Here is a 24,917-nt window from a genome sequence, read left to right on the forward strand (position 1 = left end):
ACAACGCGATAGTGTCCTCGGCGGCATCACGCTGTCGTGTTAAAACATCATCCAGCGACACATTACTGGATTTCAATTTACCCTGGCGGTCTTGAAATACGACTATTTCACCTGGGTCAACACTGGTTAAATTCAACGTATCAGCGATTTCATCCTCGATTAGTTTTTTTATGTCATCGGTGGCGAGCGTTTCCGTGGATCCCTTCAGCGCCGAAACCGGTCGTCCCCAAATATCAATCATCGTTATTGTAAAAAAAAACGGCGTTTCTAATTAACCCGCCGGGCCTCTACGACCCCACTAGTGTATTCGTTTACAACCACATGAGGTGGTTTCCGCGATGATGAAATCGCCGCGAGTACGTTCAATACCTCACGGCCGCATATCGGTGGGTCGCTTAATCGCTGTGTTGGCAGCGTGGAATAAAAAACCGGGGCTGAACACGCCCGGATATACCGCATGAACTCGTTTGGCGGGGCTAACCCGTATGAATCAAAATAGACGATCGCACGCGGATCAATCGCGTACGCAACCCAATGAGTCCCTGCTCCGGAGGACCCATCGAGGTTAATTATGCCTGTTTCAGCATTCCTTGGCGCCGCCGGTAATTGATCCCTCATAAAAACACCTCTGAAGTTTTTTATCGCTAGCGCGTTTGCGGCGTCTATTAAATCAAAATTAGACATGGGAGTCATTGACTCCTGAGTCAATAAACGGTTCCCGGTAGTCTTAGACCCTTTCCCGAGTACCATGAATACGGGGTCCCCGGTAGTCTTAGACCCTTTCCGGCTACGGGTCGTTTTTTTTTTATAGCCTTTCCCGGTTGCCTTTTTCAATGCCAATTACCGCCGCGGTACCAACGGCTCCTAACGCCGCCGCCTTGGCCACTGCTGGTGCGGCCGCGGCAATCAACGCTGGAATCGCAGCTAACAGCGGAAATATCCCACCGGTCTTTTCCGTGTTTTTGATTGCTGCGGCTGAAAAATCTATTTGAACACCCTTTTTATTCTTCATCGCATTATTGAAATGTTTTATTTGACGCGCCGTCAACGATATCTTATGATTACCACCCGCCATCTGCGACGGCTTCAGCGTTATTGTGGTCCCGCATTGTTTAGCCGACTTTGATCGTAATTTCTTGACTTGACCATCAGTCAACTCTACACTGACGACACTATACCACATTTTATTGTAAACGTGTTTGTGCTTTCAATTACATGTTTTCCACTGGCGCATCAACGATTCTCATTCGTCCGCCAACACCTTCCAGCAGCATTGATTTATCGCTGAGAATGACAGCAACCGCTCTATAATTAACACCAGCCGGGGCTATACGAGCTCGGAAGTGTATATCAACGACGGATTGTCTCGTTAAATCAAGATGCTCCAACGAAAAATAATAAATCGGATACAGGTTTTTAAAATCAAGTTGCGATATTTGCAAACCGGTGTCGACGTTTTGATCACGGCCCATATATGACAGCAATCGATGATACACACATGCGATATGGTTGTCGCCGTAATTAAGCTGTATATCCTCGGATGGTTCCTGTTGTCCGTTTATTCTCAGCGAAACATCCCTGACTCCTAATTGATCAAATATCATATGGCTGCGTTCTTGACTGCCCAATCGTTCCCTATTCTGTAGCGCTATGAATATATGACGCGGGGCTGAAACACCCTGTTTTGACGCCAAGTGCCATGTAAACGTATCGGCAACGTTATCCTCTTTAGCATCAGTTGTTACCGCTAGCCAACTCAACAACGATTTCCCTCCCTGTTCCATAAATGCTAACAATCGTGCTTCCGTGGTAACTGATGGAGTCAGCACCGGCATCCACAATGCCATTTTAGTTAAAACGACTTTACCGGCAGCGACGCCAGCAGCACGCCATATTGCATTGTTATCATCGCCCCTTCGCGTCAGCGCAATTGTATGCTTAGCCCCATAGATGACTTTTCTAACATTTCTGCAAAATCCAAATATGTGATGGAGTGGAATCGCGCATGAAAACTGTCGGCGTGGTCTTTTTAGCATTAATATTCGTGCTGCGAATCCCATATTGTAATCATTGTTGATACTCTTTATAATATTGAAATTAGCGCCTGGTCTTGCTCTGCGGTCTGGGTTATTTGATTCAGCCTGTGGGTCAACTGCGGTATCTCTTTCTACCAGCACGTTAACGTACTGAAAATGGTCAGCGTTATCGGCGGAGTCCTTTGCGAACATCATAGATGGGCCCGCCGATCTTGTATAATCATCCGAGTATCTCGCTAACCCAATTATCGTCGATGCAACATCAACCTCGCGTTCTATTGACTCAATTTCTCGCCCGTCAATAAGATATCTGGCGCTCTCAAATAACGCCATGATACCGTTGTTGACGAAGCCAACTCGAACACGATCGTCATCTGCGTATGGTGCATTATCGGCAGCATTTGTCACGAGTTCTCCCTCGATTTCGATAAACGCTTCACACGGCAAAAAATATTTACTGGTATCTTGGACTTGAAGTTCAATTCGCGATCGTAGGTCGGGTTGCGCTGCATAATAAGAATAATATTGATAATCACGGACAGAATCATCCCTGCGCACTGGGGCATCCATATCAAACGCGGGATCAGCGGTTCGCGCAAACATTTTATTATTTATCATGTTGATGTTTTCAATTGCGATTTTTTCGTCGTAAATTCTTTGAATTCTGTTTAAGACCACTCCCCCGCTATTGTGTTTATGGGCGCGTTGGTGGATGACTGAGCCGCCAACGACTCTAGTTTTTCTTCCACGGCGTTATTTATTACTTTACTGACATTTGCAGGCATCACCGTCGTTGATGGCATCACCGGTGGTTTTTGCTTTTTTCTTCTCACCAACGACATTAGTTTGTCCCGCGCGGCTGAAAGCGCCTTTCCGGCAACGTCTCCAATAGCGCTGATTCCCTTATCACGAATAACATCAATAGCCTTCATTCCTAATTGTTTGGCTAACGGCGCTACTTTTGGAGCCATTCTTGTAAATAACCCCGCAATGGTGCTACCGAGACCATCTCCATAGTACGCGCGGTAAACAGGCAATCGCGAGTTTACCACGTAGACGGGTACTGGTTTATCGTGGTTGTAGTGTATGATCATCTTTATTATAAAAACACCGGTTTTTCAATTAGTGATTGTGATCACCAGTGATTGATCACCCCCCCCCCTTCCCACCGCCGTGTGGAAAACCGGAATAAATTTTATCAAAATTTCCTTGGGTTTTTGCCCTCGATAAAAATCCGGTTTTTTTCCGGTTTTTTCTTGATTTCTAGTCATTTTTGGTCATTTTTTGTTGCCTATAGTCGTTTTTTTTTCGATTTTTCAGCAAAAACATCGATTTTCTCTAAATGATTTCCTGGGGTTTTTGCCCTCAAAAAACGGTCAAAAAATGGCAAAAAACGGTCAAAAAATGGCAAAAAACGGTCAAAAAATGGCCAAAAACGACAAAAAACGGTCAGAATTAACAAAACGATAATTTTTTTAATTATCCACGAGTTCGTCTATGAGCGTTCGATATGCATTAACGTCCATAATACCGCCCGCAAATAAACGCTTGCAAATATCAGCGGCTTCATTGATTATTTCCGGAGAATTATTTCCGGCTCGTTTTCCTCCGATTAGTACCTCTAGCCGTGATATATCACTGAGAACACTGTTAGGACAGGTAACGCCGTAGGATTCTTTGCCAACAGAGTATCCTTTTCCTTTTTTTAGTTTTACCCTTTTTTCAACTTCTTTGTGGAATGCGTCGTAATCGGGATCACCACGATGTGGTAATGCATTCTCGTGTTTACTCGCTAAATACACTATTCTTGTCCAATCCTTTAACGTCTTTATATTTTTCTCGTAACCGCTATTGATATGCTCCTTATCTCGTATGCTCTTAGCAAAATTAGAGGCAGTAAAATCAATTAATTCTTCCCTGCTGCTGAAGCCTCTAATTTGATCTATTGTGCTCTTCTTAAGTACATTACGGGGTATATTCCCCCTTTTCTCTTTTTCTTCCGGTATTTCTTCCGGTATTTCTTCTTCTGGTTCTCTTGCGGTAGCACCTAGTTCTTCTTCGTCGGCCATTGTAACATAAGGTTCTTGTGGGTCCATTATAGCGAGTGGTGGTGACCTCCGTGTTGTAGCAGCCGCTATTTTTGCAGGGAGTGTTTCTAAAGACCTTTTTGTTTGTTCGGTCTGAGCCGCTATCTTTTCAAGCGCATCGAGGACGGGTACAGTTGCCGCCGTAACATCTTTGGTCGCTTTAGTTACCGGGGCAAAGAGTTGTTCGCTTCCAACAGTAAAATCGGTTTGTAGTTGCTGCCGCGTTTGAAGTTGTTCTCGGACCCTGTCTCGTAACGGTATAAACTTTTTAAGCACTGCTAGCCGCTCTCTGGCTAGCCGAGTAGTAAGTGATTCGCCTACCATTATTGCAATTGCGAAGCAATTTCTAATTTCTCGCCGGAGTTTTCGTCTATAATCCTTCTAATGTTTTTGATCTTACTAGAAATCTCCCGGCGTCGTTCATAAACACGTCCGAGTTTTTTTCGTATTATTTCAACGGCAGTGAATAGTCCAATGAATGCATTTGCGTCATTGTGGTACAAGTTTTCATTGATCGTATGTTGTAATCGTTTTATAAAAAAGTACTCGCGGGCCAGGGTAAAACGCCCCCGTTTCGACTGTTCGTTAATAATCTCATAATCGGATAATATTTTTTCACTGTCGAGACCATCAGATAATTCAATTCCTTGATTTTTTAATTTTGAAATCTCGGCTAATATATTATTGATGTCTTCGATATTCATTATTCTTATAGAACATCTTGTTTTTAAATAAAAAAAAATGAAACCCCCGTGTATCAATCCCGAGGTGTTTAATAATTCGTTTTCTTCCGGAACAGACAATAACGTTTCACACTGTCATGGCGACTTCGTCAGCGCCATGGGCGCCGGTGACTTCGTATCTATATATAAAAATCGAATTCTGTGGCCCGTCTTTTTTGAGATCGCTGTTTTAGTTATATTCTCTGCAACATCTCGAACTGAGGCTCTACAAATATCGAAATATTTTCCCGCCTCATTCATCGACTGAAATATTTTTTCTTCGTGCGTTGATGTATCAAACGATTTGACGCCCCTTGCTTGCTTTGAAAACTTGCCAGTTTGGCCTTTTTTATTGTTTTCACTCTGAGAGATGGCTTGCAGGTTTGTAAGAGAATTATCAGTCTTATTATTATTAATATGATCAATAACGAGACCGTCGTTGATCAGTCCGTTAAATGCTTCAAATACCACCCTGTGAACAGGATAAATTTTCCCCCGGCACCAAATATCAAATACCCGTGATTATTTATGGTACCAACCGGCTTCTTCAGTCTACGATTTCTAACAATGCCGTCGCGAGATGCCTCGTAATTAACGAGCACAGGATGCGGCTGAAATTCTTGGTCCATTTATATAATAATACTACTTGTCTAATTTATTATTTGGTTTAATTATAAATCTTTCAACATAGTCTTGGGGGGTTTTGATGACGAAGTCAGCGGTGGGGTCAATGACGGCGTTTTTAATTCGCTTGTCATAATAGCGTTTTAGTTCCCTGTATCGCTTTCCGCCACAATTGATACACAACTGCGATTTTCCTCTTACACCGACGTGACAAACCAAGCACGGGAGGGGGCCAAGAGAACCATTACGAACGCTTTGTAAATGGTACCCGCAGAATTCACCTCTACATGATTTATTGCACGGGGTTGTCGACCCAATCATCAACCATTTGCAGTGATTCATTATACTATATTCTTTCATTTAAATACTTGTTTTAATTATATGGATGAGTTCGAGAGATTAGCAGCAATTAAGCCCTGGAAAAATATTAAGTTCAATCTCGATAGAGTCCTCAAGGACGCACCAAAAGCGTTAATAAACGATAGAACCCTGTTGAATAAAATACGCGATTGTATCAATGAATTCAAGCGTGATGGTGCATCTCATAGTTGGTCAACATTTCGAATTGATGGCATTGTTGATGCTACCATGAACGACAACCGCGCAGCAACGATAATATCACAACTTGGCTCCAGCAAGTATTTCTTCAGAGTAAAATTTATTGTCCGGGTGGAATCAGGCGATTGGATCATACGTGATAAATTTGAACCAGTTCTCAGCGACAAGAAAACAGTCATTGTTAGCCGCGACTCCAAGCCGGGGCTGTTAACCGGAATTGACAGACCATACTATGAACGAGCGTATCCTGAAACAGCAGTTGTTTATGGAATATACCCGTTAAATAAGAAACCTGATATCGAAAAACTGAAACCAATGAAACAGTCAACGGGGATAAATTGTGTAGCAGAACGAATAATAGAGCATTTTACAAATGCATGTCGAGGAAACAAATTGACTGATTTACGACGTAGCAAAATCAACCAGTGGGAACTAACCGTAAAAGAGCGTGGAGCAACCATCAGCGACATAGCGAGATTAGAAACGTCGTTGAGATTTCCAATAACCGTTACAACGATAACCGGTGAAGTATTATACGAATCAAAGTACAAATCAAATGGGGCCCCAATCAAAATTATTGATCATAACGAACACGCATGGATGCCCGCGATCACAGTGTTTCCACGGGATAGAACGGTAAAGTATATCCCGGGGGAATTTATACAAGATGGTTTTCTCGCGGAGAGGAAACTATTTGATGCTATTGCTTGTTTGTGTAAAAACGACCCTGTATCAGTGTGGTTACTTCGCAGCGCTGATACCTTTGATCAGTTTGTAAGACCAAACGGTGAATTATATCGCACTGAAGCATTTCACAACAGGATGAAAAAAACCGCCATAGAATTTGAGGAGCATGATGAACAACTGCTAACAAATTGTTTTACGATTTCATCGGTTGCGGCTCATGTTTCAGCAAAGAAAAATGCGTGGAGCCCAACGCGCAAGGAATTTCTACCGGATGTACAATCCAGTTGTTTGGAATACTATCACGGTGGACTATGGAACACTAAATACAACCGCGACGCTATGATTTCCGTTGATATGGTTGCCTGTTATCCAGCGAGTTTTCTCGGGTATGGATCCGCCGCTGAGTATTTCAAACGATTTGGACACCCCAGACATGAAATGACTCGTGTTGCTATTAATGGACCACTGCCTGATTTTGATTTAACTGGATTCGCTCGCATAGTATCATTTGAATTCGCGGCAGGACTTCATCGCTGTTGCTATATTTGGATCGGTAGACACATGGCTGAAAAGAAGTGGTTGCCAATAGCGCTGCTACGGTATATGATTGATTGTAGCATGCTAATTTCGTTGATTGTCAGTGACGCGATTATATCATATCGGGCGCAGACTGAAGTCTGGTTACCAGAACCAGAGCGTCTAGATAGCATAATTGACGAGTCCAGAAAAAACATCGATGCCGACGAGGAATATATCGTCGAATGGTCCAGGAGGATACTTAACCAACGAAACCGCGAGGCAAAAGATCTCGGCAGAAAAATAATTGGTAAGTTCACACAAGGTGGAAAAAACTGCGACTACAAACGATATTGCTCACGGCTGATCATAGATGACGCAGAATATGATTTCGTAATCAAGGACGCAGTGGCAAAAAATAGATACGTGAACTGCGAAACAGCTTTCTTGTCCAATGGAACAAGGTTGGGTACAGTTGTTACCTACAGCGATGGAGACAGCCCGGCATACCCGCATTTGAGGGCGTCTATGCTGGGTTACACCGCTATCAATTTATTCTCGATGATAAATAGATTTCCTAACACCGCCGTTAGAGTAGCCGTTGATTCGTTTTATGTTGACGTAGCGTATAAGGAAAACGTAGCCGAGTTTACTAGTCCGGACGAGAGTTGGGGTACATGGAGAATTAAAAATGAAATACGACGCGATTATTCCCCGTCAGCAGATGTCACCGTTGAGAACAACTACTTACGCGGTAATAAATTGTCAGAATGGTCTAATGCACCACCGTGTTCTGATCCAATTTGTAGACACAAAACAGTTTATTTAAGCGGCTGTGGCGGGTCAGAAAAGACGACTCGGGCAATTGAATTATTTCGAACGCGGGCAAGTATAATCGTGCTTACACCGACCCATAGACTAGCGCGAGAGATAAAACAACGAAATGTTGACGCCGTTACTTATCACAGCTTTTTTCGATACAGCGGCGGTGAGTGGACTCCTGATCGAATGGGCGAAAAATTTATTCCTGAGGTTATCATCTGGGATGAAATATGTACTGTTTCGTTAGATACTTTACAAATGTTTCTTGATTGGTTGCTGCTCGCGAATACAGCGGTAATCATGTGTGGCGACCATGGCCAACCACCACCATTTGTCGGCGAGGGTCCACATGATTGGTTAAAGGGTTTTGTGGACTATTATGAAGAAACCGATACTGATTACCGAGCACTTGATGAACAACTGCGCGAGGTTAAAAAATTAATCAGATTGCAGCCGGATAGAATTCAATGTGAAATAATCCGCGAGGTGATTCCGGAAACGCCGTTAAATGAATTCTGGGAAACATGGAGACCAAACGATTTGATTGTAGCGAGTAGAAAGATAGTCAGAGACACACTTCAGCGGAAGTTGTTTACGTTGCATAAGGAAAGGTTTCCAACGCGCCCAGTGCCGTTATGTTATAGACCCGCGGATACACGGCGGCAGAACATTGAAGTTGAAATCCCGGGCCCGACAGCGTCAGGGACAGAAAAACAAGTTCTCGTGCTGAATGATATCGTGCTCGTTGATATCAGCGTCGTCGAGGACGCGCTACGTGCTGATAAATCCCCGTGGACGCTAGGATACGCAACAACAATACATTCCTCGCAGGGACTAACCATCACGGACACAATTGTTTGGATGGTTGATAATCGCATCGAATGGTCGAATCTAGTCTATCTTGCAGTGTCCCGAGTACGAAGGATAAATCAGCTTCGAAGAATTGTTATTGACGGAGTCAGTGACGGAGTCATCGATGCAAGCGTCATCGATAGAAAACTCTCGGGTTACCGCCAACAGGATAAAAAAAACAGCGGCGTTTTGATATTGATGCCAAATTAATAATCTCGCTACGACAACAACAGAATAATCACTGCGCGAGTTGTAATTGTATAATGAGTTGGCGTTATTCGGATAAAGACGCTCGCCAATTTACCGTGGACAGGATCGATAACAGTCTCGGTCATATCAAAAACAATGTGAGGTTGACCTGTCTTGAGTGTAATAGACGCAACGGCGCTAGTTAAGACCACGCGGGGGTAATTGAGTATCGTCAGGTATTACTTGTAGTTGCTCGCGTGTAAATCCGCGCTGAGGAGCAGTTGAATCCAGTCTATAGATCGGTGGTCTACCAGTTGATCGTGTTATCGTTGATATGTTATGTGTGGTAACACTCCAGATAGGATCAGTAGCTCTTTTTTTTACCGCCTTCAAGCTCTCCTGGTTCATATAGATATCTCACGGTGACATTGCCGAGAATCGGCTTGGAAACGCTATCTATTTTTGATCCCTTGGGTATATACTCGTATTTAATCGCGTCGCTGGGCTTTATGTTGATTGCTCGGGTAATCTCGTTATTTAACGCGGCAATTACGCCTGGCAACCTTTTGACCCATTCACGAGATCGTTTTTCCTGGATGAATTCCTTTGCGTATTGATACCCAAATAACCGTTCAGCGACAGTCCGATTGAATCGTTCAACAATTGCCGGATCACGATGTAGCGCAGTATGACCTCGTCGTACCGCGACGCTATGATGTTTCAGCGTTGATAAAACAGCGCCGCGAAATTCACTACCAGGATCAATTTGTAATAGATTTGGCCAGCGCAGAGGACCTCTTCGATAAATTCTTTCAAACGCAGCGGCTACTTCAGTTGCTGACTTTGTTTTTAACGGTTCCGCTTGTTTGTATCGACTCGCAACATCAACTACGGTTAGCGCGTATTTGTAACCGTTGTCATGCGGCAGAAATAGTATATCAGCCTGATGAACTTCATTAGGTACGCTGACATCAAAGCGCGAGAAGTTGATTTGTTTAGGCGGTGGTAGATAGATTTGCCATATAGCCTGTCTGGATAACCAATTAGCCGCAGTGGCCTTTGTTACCTTTGCAGCGCTTGCAAGCTTACCAATTGCGGCCTTCCCCTTCCAGTATCCTCTCGGAGAATAATAGATGGATTCCATGTTGTTATTAATTACCGGCGCCCATCATTAATTTACCTTTCATAGCCGATTTTACCAACCATGAGGCCAATTTTTCTTTGAAGGATTTATCAGGAATAGCATTTAACGCGTGAATTAATTTTACGTCCGCGATATGACGCTGTTGCAGATCGCTACTTTTGTAAGCAACATCATGAGCATGACACGCCTTATCGATAGCGTTTATTGGGTACTCACCGGGTTTGGGCTGATTTTGATCATCGAGTCTGATATCTAATCGCGTTCCGGGGCCACAGTAGCTATATCCTGGGAGGTGTTTTTCTCCTGGATACTTTGCCCACGGGGGTCCGGGGAGTTTTGATAACTTGGCTGCATTATCACCTCCTCGCTTTTTTTTAAACATCCCCGGGTTTAATAGAAATAAATCTAAATTTCTTTGTACCGCATTGTGCACACTTGCCAGTAAGCGCCGATCTGTTATTTCTTGTTGTAACGGTTGTCATATCATTTGTGCCAGTACGCACTCTACACTTTACACAATATAGATCCATAATTTATGTATAGAGACATGAATATAATTGACTTTTCAGCGACTAAAACAAGAGAACCAGTTAAGCATGTTGCAGCGCTACCAAACTCGATCCGGATGATTATCATCGGACCATCTGGATCCGGCAAGACGCAATTGTTACTCAATTTAATAATGAGATGGATGAAGTGGGATAAGTTGTATTTGGTTGCTCCTAGCGTAGATGATCAACGATGCTACGAGGTGTTGAAAGATTTCAACGAGAATGCATCAGCGATCGCTAAAAAAAATGTCATCGAGTTTATTACAGATATCAATGATGCACCAGGTATCGATGATATTGATGGCGACGTTAACAATCTAGTCGTGTACGATGATGTTATGTTAGACAATCAAAAGAACCCAGCTAGGATATTTTCCAGAGGCAGGCATAAAAACACTGACGTGATATATGTCACTCAACGGTATACTCAGATTCCAAAAGTAATCAGAGACAACTGTAATATTCTTGCTGTATTCAACGGCGTTGATACACACACGCTACGAAATATTTGGCAGACATGGTGCGGCGGTGACATGGACTTTAATGTTTTTCGAAACTTTTTTAGTCATGCTCAGTCGACCCCACATGGATTTGTAACGATAAATTTACATGATCCTCGGACACGATATCGTATCGGACTTGACCAAATATTCGGTTAAATTGCAAGCAGCAGGGGGGGCGATGACATCGACGCGGTCGTCGATGTGCTTACCGGACGCTGACGACGCCGGGATCGACGCGCAGAAGGTATCAATTAAACCAAATGACGATTGGACGATCCCCGACGACGACGTCGTCTTTTTTTTTTACCAGGCGCTGACGACACCGGATCCGCTGAGTGCAGAAAGTACTAATTAAGCCAAATGACGTTTGGACAAAATGTCGGATTCGCCCCCCCTGCTGCTAGTGCTGAAAACAAAAATATAGAAAGACACATGACTTCTTGTAGCTTCAGCCATATAATTACTATACGAACTTGACTCGGTACCGTACTTTCATGGCACACAGAGATGGTACTCCGTAAAGCTGCATAAAGTACTCTGCCGAGTTATGTTTGACTCATATAATGTGAAGAATTCTGTCAGTTTGTTTGCGCGCTCAAGAAGCCGTGCATTAGATATCTTCGAAGCAAAGATACATGGTACAGACATACCGCTACCCAAAAGCTGGAAGAAGGTTTAGGGGTGGAGTTCTGGGTTGGGGGTGGGGTGGGGTTGGGGGTGTTTTTAAAAAAAATTAAAGTTCTTACATTGATAGCTTATATTTGGTCCACTCTTGCCTTTTAAAAGCTGCAGCCTGGAACAGATTATTTTTCCGGTGCATTTGAGAGAATGGTCTTGAGGTGAAGCAAATGAAATCGTTGGATCGGGGGCTTTAGAACACACGTACAGCATGAGGTGAAGACAAGAACCATCGTGCTTACTTCAGATACTACAGAACGCGGCAGTTATGTGTGTTAATTTCTGAGCAGCATTGTAATGCTACATTCTTTTTCTAAACTGTTGTTAAAGTCAGGATGACACTGCATCATAGTTCATGACGATTTAGGAACCTTGGTTCATGATGTTTATTTTACACTCCCTGTAATCGTATCTGTTTAGAGGGTGCGATTCAATCAATGGGAATAGCAAAACTGTTAACGTATGTTCAAAGAAACACAATAAAGAAGCGCTTGTTACTTTTAAGACTCGGAAATAATGTCACCATAGGTACTGAAATTCGAAATGTGAGCAACGAAAGAATTTGCAAAATGTATGATGCAACGTGTGCCCTGATAGATTGATTATGTCTGCATTCTATCAGCTGAGACAAAAGCTTTTCTTGAGATAGGAGACCAATAATAACACGCCCAATCAATGTCCATATGCCAGTCAGCTAAGATACAAGCTTTTCTCTCGAGAGAATAGTTCAAGAATAAATTGATTCCTCCTTCTGCCCATCATCTTGATCACCATATAAAGAGGACCAAAAGGGCATTTCAAACATATAAATGGTTGGAACAAAAGCAAAGCTTACAATGATGGCACAGAACCCAGTCCCTTCCATGCTCTAATAAAAGTCATTAAATGCGTCTGCAGCAAATTTCGGTATCAAATTCGCTGGAGTTGTTCTCTAGGGCTGCAAAGCTCGTTGACCTGTGGAGGTGAGGATTAATGCCGAAATGCTATGAACTAGTTTTGTGATGTCAGACATGAGCATTGTGAGCCGAGCGTTAACAGCAACGGTGCAGATGAACGATGAGATACTGAATAATGACTAGCAATTGCGTGACCAGCATTTTATTCTCATTACTGAATCCGGTATAAGTGCTTTTAATTCATTCATCCGACCATTAGTTGCCGCTAACGAAAATATAAACCACCCGTGGCGTAAATGCTTGCTGAATAAGGATGAATACATTCACTAAGCTGAACTTCCTTAAACATGTGGATAGAAATCGACACCTGGTGTCACAAATTGCTTCCACCTGTTTAAGTTCTCATATGCAACGTTGAAATAAATGGTCTACGGAGAACGGGGTGGGGGTTGCATTGAAATTCAGTTTTAAAGATCTATGTTAAACCGATCTGCTAGACTAATTGATTTCACTGACAGCTTCTCTAACACTGAATCAAGAGGAGATAATCCATATCATTTGAAGGCACCAATTACAATAATTGAGGACTATTATCAGTGCTTGCAGTAGTCATCACCCCACCGCAACCATTTCAATCTTTAATAATAATAATAATAATAATAATAATAATAATATGGACATAGACTAATCCTTAGAAGCTCTAAGCGCTTTTCAATATTAGATAACATATACAAACATATACGACACTATTACAAAAGCAAACACTTCGAAATTTCAAAGCAAAAACATTCTGACAATAATTAAGGAAGAAAACATTAAGTCTTTAAGTCTGTTATTGTAGTCGAAATAGGTGGGTTTTAAGAGCACTCATGAATGAGATCACAGCGTCATGGATTCTAAGATTTGTGGGCAATTTGTTCCAGATGAGAACAATGAGAATGCGAGTATCGGAAGAGAAGTGCAAGTTTCTAAGTGGAGAGGTACACATAGGTGAGGTCAGATAGGTATATTGAACTGGAAGCAGTCAACAAAATATAACAAAGTGAATATTCTGTTTGATTCTGGATCGAATGGGTAGCCAAGGAAGATTACAAATGAGGGGGAGGTGTTCTCAGTTCTTCGTCCTTTAAGGACGATCCGAGCATCCATTTTTTTGTTGTAGTTTATGTACTAGTTACTGAATGGACCAGATAAAAGTAAATGACCATAGTCAAGTCTTGATAATACTAAGGAACATGCAAGTGTTGAAGTGGTATCAACCGAAAGAATATTGCGAAAGGAGCTGATGCGTCTCAGCTCCAGATATGCAACCTAGCAATTGTTCATTATATGGTGGTATAATGAGAGTGTACTGACAGGAATGACACCTGGGTTTCGTACTGACTGTAAATTTGATGTTGGTATTGCTAATACTTATTGTTTAAGGTAACAAATATGACTGACAAAGTCTTTTTATGGTGATCAGGATGGCTTCAGTTTTATCATCATTCATCTGCAGCTTGTTACATGTTATCCATGACTTAATATCGGAACTGCAACTCTCTATCCCTTGGATTCGAGCCTCAACCTTATTTGGACAACTTTATTTGTATATTTGGGTGTCACCAGTCTACATTTGGTGAGAAATTGGATGTCGATCTACGGCTGAGTTTATATAATGAAGAAAACTGGGCCGAGAATAGAGTCTTGTGGAACACCAAAATATAGATCAACTGGGCTGGAATGTTTCCCATTTACGTGGAACACCAAAATATAGAGCAACTTTGCTGGAATGTTTCCCATTTACGTGGGACACCAAAATATAGATCAACTAGGCTGGAATGTTTCACATTTACATACGCAATGTGTGCCCTGTTGATTAAGTAGGACTTGAACCATAATAAGGCATATATTGAATATCAAATACATGCTTGAGACAGTGAAATGATATGTCATGGTCTGTTGTGTCAAATGCCGCAGTCAAGGAGGATGAGGACTTTAATCCTTCCACTATTCAAAGCAAAGAGAAGGTCGTTAACACTCTTAAAAAGGGAAGTTTCAGAGAGGATGATTTGCAGATTATACATTCCTAAAAATACTATTTGTATTTGGATGATGTAAAGGTTGGAATAGAATAACTTTTTGTGAGATCTTTTAAATGAATGATAGGTTAGAAACATGTCTGTAGTTATTTAAATCCTTGTATTGGTCAAGTTTCTGTTCTATAGACAGCATAGGCTTCGCCGGATTAGAGAGAGGTATTCATAACATCGGTTAGTGAAGGCAATATTGAATCTAAGCACTCAAACAGCAGATGTTGGAATCGGATCGAGTTCATATGACTTTGGGGCGCTCTTCGTCACAAGCGTATGAACCATATCTATGACAGGATCAAATGTTGTTGAAGGTTGCTGTGTATATTCTGTCTTAGAACTGTATAGTGACGATGAATCAATTGAAATGGTGTTGCCAAGTTTGTCTCTAATGGATTGAACTTTGTCACGGAAGAAATTTGCAAACGCGTCCAGAGGGTCGACCGGAGAGAATGTCATTAGAAGCGGTATACATTATCCCATAATGGGTGACAGCATATGCACGTTTCATAAATTTAGCACATAAATGTAGGCACTGATTTAAAAGAAATAGTTTTAATTAAGCTTGAGAATATGCAACAACAAACAGTTTGGAAGCATCATTCTTCTTGTTTGTTTTGCATTGCTAATGGACATTACGATGGGTAATAGATGGATGAGGCTAGAATTTTTTAACTGGACTTTGACGACTAATTGGAGTCGAATTTTAGTCAATCTCTTTACATGATGCTTAATGATCCTCTAAAACTGCTATGAAAAAAATTACATTTTATTTTTCACCTCTTGTGGCTACTTTATATCGTATTAAGTAGATGTTTGATTAGGCGTCTAAAAAAATGGAAAATTTGGAAAGTGTTTATTGTCAAGATTTCCCTGTTTTATGCTTATTGGGTGCTTGTTCAAGTAAAGTCAGGACTTTCGCAGTTGCGGAACCATTAGAGATTGGTACGGATCTAAGCTCCGTCTGGCCCGGTTTAAGGTCCTGACTACTTGCTGCAGGGGGTAGTTACAATACGCCCGGAGGACGCACTTTACCTTCGCTACCGATGGCGACTGTCCAGCCCACCTAATACCAGGAAATTAGAGAGGGCAGTTTAGTTATGGCATATCAGATTGCGGACATTGGGTATGTCCTCTCTCTGTGGGTTTGCCAGAAGGAGCTTGCATGCCAGTTCCGATCACCGGGTTATGACTGACGGGTCACAATACTGTTTCTGCAGTCAGTCGACGTATCTACTTGAGTACTGATCAAGGCAGTCGACGTATCCACTTGAGTACTATCAAGACAGTCTGCATATCCATTTGAGTACTGTTCAAGACAGTCGACGTATCCACTTGAGTACTATCAAGGCAGTCTGCATATCTATTTGAGTACTGATCAAGGCAGTCGACGTATCCACTTGAGTACTGATCAAGGCAGTCGACGTATCCACTTGAGTACTATCAAGGCAGTCTGCATATCCATTTGAGTACTGTTCAAGACAGTTGGCATTTCCCATTGAGGACTGATCTAGGCAACACTGCAGCCATTTCATTCCAGTAGTTGGGATTTTAAGAAAAAATGTGAGAATTATGAGGTGTCAGTTTGCGTGCTTCAGAGCTACGGAGTATTGTTTTTAATAATGATCGATGTTCAAAATATATTAATTAATAAACGATAATACACAGTATTGCAAGTATGTAATTATTTGAGACCAAGATCGTTTACCAATGTGTACCATAACAATTTTGTCGTTTTCGTCAGCGAAATTGGTTGCGTTAACTATGTGAACTCTGTGTGTGTGTGTGTGTGTGTGTGTGTGTGTGAACGTTTATACCGGTTACATCGAAAAGATGTGAAATACTGTATTGAGTTATTTTTGTACATACTTTCATTTACCATCAATCCATGCAAATTTGCTATTATTTTTATCGTATGATTTTCTTAAAGAAGACCACATTTGCACACCTAAAGAAAGAATTAATGAAAAGTGTACGAAAAATCACAGACAATACAGCAATAGCTTTCGTTGCTAACGAGATGTAGTGTTCAACGCAAGCCTGACTAGTATAATAAAAACTTTTCAATATCTGTGGAAAAATGTTATTGATTGACGTGGGTAGTATGCATTACGATACAGCGGAACACAGTGCTTGCTGATATGTTACTGCTGATACATAACGCCACCGGGAATCATCCCATTGCGTATGTATATACATTCTCCGGAAGTGAGAAAATGTAAACGTGACCGATTCAACTTATAGTACAACTTGCAATACAGTGATTCATTTTCTTTTCTCGTGTAGAGCATGACTAGTGGACTCGTGGAAGCAATCAAAAATGACTTAACGAGTGCAACGATTCTTATTTCAGTGGTCTTTGTGATTACGTGGATATTACTCAACAGTAATGACAAATTCAATGGCTAAAGCGGTATGAAACAATTAGATATGCGCCACCCACGCATCATTATCGTGTACTAAAATAATAGAAACTTAGGTTTGACGGTATTGATCACGTACTTATGAAAATGATACATTGTTTCGTCTTACTAATTCAACACGTGTATGATTATGAATAGAATGATCATCAACATGTTTTCCTTTATTTTTTATCTCAGTTCCGTATGAGAAGTCGTCACAGAAATAGGCATGAGCTCCGGATCGACTTACAAAGACGAGCATAATGTCCGGTATGAACCTTTCCAAAATATTGGTAAGTTGCGCCAAGTAACATTTTTTTTTTACTATATTAGCTCATATCAACGCCACCGCTATAACCACCACTATAATCCTAAAATCTTCATAACTGTAACCAAATATAGTATTAGTTATATAAACCACAACGATCGATATTTACAGGAGAAGAAAGACTAAGAACATATTATCGTAAAAAATCGACATGTTCTGAAGATCTATGACTACGGTGATATCTTCAATAATCGATATTTACTGGGGTGCTAAGACTGGAGTGGATACTGTCTTCAAAAAACAAAACTTACTCGAGGAGTGGGATGATATTATCTACAAAAATCGATACTTACTGGAGAAGTAAGACACAAGGGATATTATCGTACAAAAAAATCGATACTTAATGGAAAAGTAAGATTAGGGTCTTTAAAAATCAATATGTATTGGAGAAGTTGGACCAAGGGGATATTATCTTACAAATAGCGATAATTACTAGTATATTAATAATGCGGTGATATTATCTACAAAAATCGATATCTACTGGAGAAGTAAGATTAGGGTCTTTATAAATCGATATGTATTGGAGAAGTTGGACCAGGGGGATATTATCTTACAAATAGCGATAATTACTAGTATAATAATAATGCGTTGATATTATCTACAAAAATCAAAATCTACTGGAGACGTAAGACTAAGGGTATATTATCTTACAAACATCGACACTTACTGAAACTAGGATGATATTATCGGCAAAAACAACCGATAAGAAATAAGACTAGAGTGGCTGTTTTCTTTCATAACTCGACACTTACTGAAGCGGTAAGACTAGGGAGATATCGTACAAAAAAGCCGAAACTTTCTGGAGCAGTAAAACTGGGTGATATTATCTATCAAGCTCGATATTTACTGGAGAAGGAAGAACGGGAAGACATTATCGTACAAAATCGACGTTTACTAGAATTGTAAGACTTGGGCGATATTATCTTCAAAATCGATATTTACTGGAGAGGTGAGACATGGCAGGTATTATCTTACAAAAATCGATTGTTAATGAAGTTATAAGATTTAACTAACCTGTAGTACTATCTGCAAAATCGACATAGGACTGGAGTGGATATTATATTTGCATAATTGTTATTTTACTGACGCAGTAAGAATAGTGGGATTGTAGTGTATAAGGTCGGCAATGGGATTGTAGCATATAAAATAGACAATGTTCGAAGCAATAATCCTATTTTTAAACCGTTTTGTAATATCAGAGCTACAGTTATTAACACTAAAATTTATTATATAAGCATTATCTGTGTATTGAAATTTGGTGTTCTCTCTTAAAGCATGATTTGTTTGTGTTCGCTCTCAAAGCATGATTGTTTGGTGTTCGCTCTCAAAGTAACCGCGCTATGATTGGTGTTCACTCTCAAAGCATGATTGTTTGGTGTTCGCTCACAAAGCAGCTGCGCTAATAACTCTTTGGTGTTCAAACACTCCCAAGCAACCGAGCTAATACATGTTTGGTGTTAACTCTCAAAACAACCGCGCTAATTATTGTTTGGTGTTCGCACTCCAAGAAACCGCGATAATGATTGTTTGGTGTTCGCTCTAAAGCAACTACGATAATGATTGCTCCTTCTGTACATACGCTCTGTAGGAACAGTTGCGCTATTTGAAATCTCAATAAAGTAAATGGAGATGATAAAATGACCAGACCTTATTGAAGTGAATGATCATGTATAATATATATGTGTACCAAAGGTATTGTACCACTGTAAACATTAAAATGAGTAACAGAAAGAAAGTGAAACCATCAACTTAAGTAAAATGAACAGGTTATTTATTATACTAAGTTACAAAGTGTTAATTTAGGAAACACTTACAATATTCTTTATTACATCCCAAATAATCTTATATTTCCTATAACATGTCCAAAAGTATAGAATGTTCCGAACGAATTCCAATGGTCTTGAATGTCATTATGTATCACAACAATGTAATCCAGAACGTCTTGGAATGAATTCACAATGATTCCTAAATAACATGTAGTGCAGAAGGCAATGAGCTATTTGTAGTTACAATGAATAATTTAAATAATTCCTCTCATGAGCACTTTAATAATTCGAATGACTGAAATAACCATCTTCTCTCGAATTATCTCTGCACACAACTACAGATTATTCCAGAGACCAATAATAAAACAGAAATGAACACTTTCATTACAAAGGTTCTCTGTATATAATTTTTTTCTTGACCTAAGAAACAGTAGACTGTTCGGGAATTCCTTGGATGTGAGTCATGACTAATTGGAAATTTTTTGTATAATAGTGTGAATTTAAAAGCTATGTCAACAGCTTATTTACAAATTACAATTAAAGCAAACGCTATGTAAACGTGTGATTTGCAAATGAACATTAGCTTAAAGTACAATCAAACAAGAATCAGTAATAATTTCTCTGTGCTTGTTTATTTCTTTTTTTAGAAAATAGAACACTAGATGATCCATACCATTTTTATATTTTTATTTTCTCGAATCAATACTCCACCAATCCCTACACCACTTGTATCAACATACATTTTAAATAATGATTGAAATTTCGAACTGAAAGAACTGGTAAACTTTTAAGACGCTTGATTTTTAAACGTGGTGTTAGATTGAGATATGTGGGTGGGTGGGATGATTTTGTTTCGCAAAAAAAAAAGGCTGATAGGAAGTATTATTCATAAATGAAACCCTTTTGAATGAATGGATAATCATCACCTGTTTAATCGGCATCTTCCAAAATTTCTACGTTTTGCACATCAAGATATATATTGATATCACTTTGAATACAATTTTTGAACTCCTAAACTAATAAGATCTGTCTGATGTTATCGTAATTTTGATCAACATTCTTGGCTCTACACTACTTATCAAATAACACTATGTAACACAATTTTTGTTCATGGGTAGTAAGCATTATTTCGTAATTGCTTGTGCCTCAAAGGTATAGAAAATGGCTATTATTTCCCCACTAACTTTGCTTTTGTGACCAGGACAGTGATATTTTAAAATTTTCCTATTTCCAGTGAGAAAACGGGCGAATCTGTAGTCTTAAAATGTGTAAAAGAAAGAAAGTAAAACCAAAACATTAAGTAAATTTCAATATATCATTTATTATTGTAAGGTACAGAGTAAACATTTAAGAGACCCATCATTGTGAATTAAATCTCTAATTACCATAAATGTTATATCACAAGTTCAAACGTATGTTGTTCCTAATACATTCCCATAGTCTTAAATGTCTTGATGTATCCGAATGGTATAATCCATTATGGCTTTGAATTAATTCACAACAATCTCTGAATTGTGTGTCAATGTAACGAATGAGAACTTTAGGAATAAATTGATTTCTTTAAATAATTCCTCAAAAATTATATCTGAACATTACAAACTCTGATCATTGTTTTCCAAAAACTGTTATGAAACAGGAATTAATACTTTGTTTCCAAACCCCATTTTATATGTAGACTGTCACCTGACCTATGACGCACTAACAATGCCCTGGAATTACCATGACGTGGGTCGTCTCTAGTGGAAAATTCCATCACAGTGTGGTTAAGTTCGTTTCCAGAACATTCCAATTTCGTAAAACATAGTTAGGCCATAAACTCAAACTGTAGCAACATGTTTATGAATAACCGTTATCTTACAACACAATCAACACTTTGGATAAACGTTAAGCTTACAATATTGATATACATAAAAATAGACTCTTCTAATACTCGATATAAGTTCATATATATCAGCTATATACCTGTTTTGAACTGAGTTTAGAACATAACATTAGATTAAAATTAAATTAATTGTATTGTATTATATACATAATTTAAGCAAAAGAGATAAAGTCATGCTCCAAGTGTAATAAAAATAATATTTTATTGTTAGGCTCTTGTACGTACGATTATATGCTTTGAAATTACTGCTAATGTTCAGTTTAGGATAACTCAGATTTTCTTATCATTTTTTCCCTAACTTGTCAACCATTTATAGTTTCATTCTAGTTTCACAAAAATTTATTTTGTAAAAGAAAGCTTGTCTGACATTCTCACATAGAGGATATTCAATGTGATTTCCTGATTAAATGGCATAATAACCATATTTGCCTAAGTACATTTTTCATTTCAGGTGCTAACGACTTGGTGCGAGTCGGGTACACAATGTGTGGTTTTCTGAGGAAGAAAGGAAAGATAGAACGGCTAATTGAAAAACGTGTTTCGGTCAATTGTACGTCAGTATCAATTATACTTTTGAACTTCCTTCCTATCCACATGATACGAATTTACTCCAAGTTGTAATATCAAACAGGATACCAATATTTCGCACTGCAGGCCTCCTACTGTTTAGTTTGGCTTTATTGTGTACAGTTTGCAACTAGTTCATGAGACTGATATACATTGTATTGTGTACAGTTTGCAACTAGTTCATGAGACTGGTATACATTGTATTGTGTACAGTTTGCAACTAGTTCATAAGACTGGTATACATTGTATTGTGTACAGTTTGCAACTAGTTCTTGAGGCTGGTATACATTGTATTGTGTACAGTTTGCAACTAGTTCATGAGATATACCTTTTATTGTGTACAGTTTGCAACTAGTTCATGAGATATACCTTTTATTGTGTACAGTTTGCAACTAGTTCATGAGACTGGTATACATTGTATTGTGTACAGTTTACAACTAGTTCATGAGGCTGGTATACATTGTATTGTGTACAGTTTGCAACTAGTTCATGGGACTGGTATACATTGTATTGTGTACAGTTTGCAACTAGTTCATGAGGCTGGTATACATTGTATTGTGTACAGTTTGCAACTAGCTCATGAGACTGATATACATTTTATTGTGTACAGTTTGCAACTAGTTCATGAGGCTGGTATACATTTTATTATGTACAGTTTGCAACTAGTTCATGAGGCTGGTATACATTTTATTGTGTACAGTTTGCAACTAGTTCATGAGACTGATATACATTTTATTGTGTACAGTTTACAAATAGTTCATGACACTGGTATACATTTTATTGTGTACAGTTTGCAACTAGTTCATGACACTGGTATACATTTTATTGGCACTAAATAACCTACTTATGTTGATGTGCATTAATATACAAAAACATCAGTAAATAAATATTCAAAAACAAACTTGGATGGTTTTAGTAATTTTCGGAGGGATGACTTAAAAGGAATGGATAAGTCTCCAATCTAATGCTTTATATACGATACTTTTTACTGTGCCGAATGGACAGATATGTTTTCTTATTGTAATTAGAGGACTTAAGAACAATATATTGGAATTTTCCCACACAATACTATCATGGCTGAAGATTCTGCTTCAGAAATTCTACGCATGACCGAAGCCTTATAAACAGAGAACAAGTCTAGAAATCTATTAATACATTCACCCTTTCCGGCAACAAACGGAAGAGTAATGGTTAAGTTTAATAGTATCGCGGAGGAGTATACTAACTTTTATTGATAGTTTGACGCGGGTAATTCAGTTAAATTCAACTATTATTTTTAGAAACAAATTGCAACCACAACAAAAAGAAGAAATTTTCACGCCCGAAATGTTCTGATTCTGTTGCATACATCTAAATGTCCTTGTAAATGGTTTGCAGGATATACGTTTCTTACTGCATTAAAGTCTTTTACAAGACTAATTCTGTAAGTTTTGCGGTTGCCTTTCGCTTCTACAGTGAATGGTCAATCAGCTTTTAATGTTTTGGCTCCTGTTAATATCTCGTTAACTTGTACAGCAAATGACACATCTTCACGTGTTTGCTATTTGACGAATGCCGGTGTAATTTTAGTTCATTTATCAACATGTTACCAAGTATTGGCACTTTGAAAAAAAAATGCAAACAAAAAAGAGGAATCTCTTCTGGTTCATATGGAATAATCCTTTGAGATCAATAACACAGTAAACGCAAAATATATCCACATGAGAACCCCACTAATGCTTAATATATGTGGTCAAACGTTTAAATTTACTTACAAGTTTGCTAAGGATCCACACTTGGAAAGTTTGAATATTTGATAGTAACAAGTCGACTGTAGCAAAATCCGTCATTACCTTAGCCGTAAATTTCTTTTTAAAAATCGGTTACACTTGTGGTAGTGTGCTGTATGATGAAATGTGAAGTTTGTTCCGGCCAATTTTGCATCATTTGAACATCTCAGAGAGAATTAGCCGATTCAATTCATAGCGATTTACAAAATTAAATTTTATTTTTAAACGAAAATTACATACTCATGTTTGAAACTGATTTCAATCCTTTGATAAAGTTAATGGCAAACATGGGAAAAGTAACTCGTCCATGTATACATCTGGAATGCGCTTGATGGCAGTATGTTCATATCTTGATGGTAATATGTTCATATCTTGATGGTAATATGTTCATATCTTCATGGTAATATGTTCATATCTTCAAAGTAATATGCTCATATCTTGCTGGTAATATGGTCATATTTTGATGGCAATATGTTCATATCTTGATGGTAATATGTTCATATCTTGATGGTAATATGTTCATATCTTGGTGGTAATGTGTTCATATCTTGGTGGTAATATGTTCTTATCTTGATGGTAATATGTGCGTATCTTGGTGGTAATATGCTCATGTATTCATGGTAATATGTACATATGTTCATAATAATGCTTTCAGAACTTCATGGCGATATCTTCATATCTTTTAGGTAATATGTTCATATCGTCATAATAATATGTTCATGTCTTGATGGTAATATGTTCATATCTTCATGGTAATACGTTCATATCTTCATGGTAATGTGTTCGTGTCTTGATGGTGATTTTTATGTTCATGGTATTATGTTAATGGTAACATGTTCATATCTTTGTGGTAATATGCTCATATCTGCATGGCAATATCTTCATATCTTTGTGGTAATATGTTCATATCGTGATATTAATATGTTCATGTCTTGATGGTAATATGTTCATATATTCATGGTAATGTGTACATATCTTGATGGGGATATTTTCATATCTTGATGGGGATATTTTCATATCTTCATGGTACTATGTTAATATCTTCATTGTAACGTGTTCATATCTGCATGGTAATATTTTCATTTCTTCATGGTAATAGTTTCATTTGTCCATGGTAGAATGTTCATATCATAATGGTAATATGTTCATATCTTTATGGTAATATATACATATATTTATAGTAGCATATTCATATCTGCATAGTGATATGTTCATTTCTTCTTTAAAGTTGTGACCCTATGATAATACCTTAGGAGAACTACTACT

The 24,917-nt window shown here is 39.0% G+C and overlaps 1 protein-coding gene across 4 annotated transcripts in view; it reads left to right on the top strand.

The window, feature by feature from the left end:
* LOC149794740 (uncharacterized) overlaps positions 1-24,917 on the top strand; it is a 94,187-nt gene that overhangs the window by 23,854 nt on the left and 45,416 nt on the right. For 3 of the 4 annotated variants that reach the window (XM_089964357.1, XM_089964359.1, XM_089964358.1), the window contains exons 2-3: positions 17,538-17,632; positions 21,767-21,865. In XM_089964357.1, coding sequence (XP_089820483.1) covers positions 17,569-17,632; positions 21,767-21,865 — 163 coding nt within the window. In that variant the 5' untranslated portion in view covers positions 17,538-17,568. Of the gene's footprint in view, positions 1-17,175; positions 17,351-17,537; positions 17,633-21,766; positions 21,866-24,917 lie in introns of those variants that run through there. The other variant, XM_089964361.1, reaches the window with a different exon arrangement.

This window comes from Sinohyriopsis cumingii, chromosome 7 (assembly GCF_028554795.1).
Source record: "Sinohyriopsis cumingii isolate HCF-2022 chromosome 7, ASM2855479v2, whole genome shotgun sequence".
NCBI lineage: Eukaryota > Metazoa > Mollusca > Bivalvia > Unionida > Unionidae > Sinohyriopsis > Sinohyriopsis cumingii.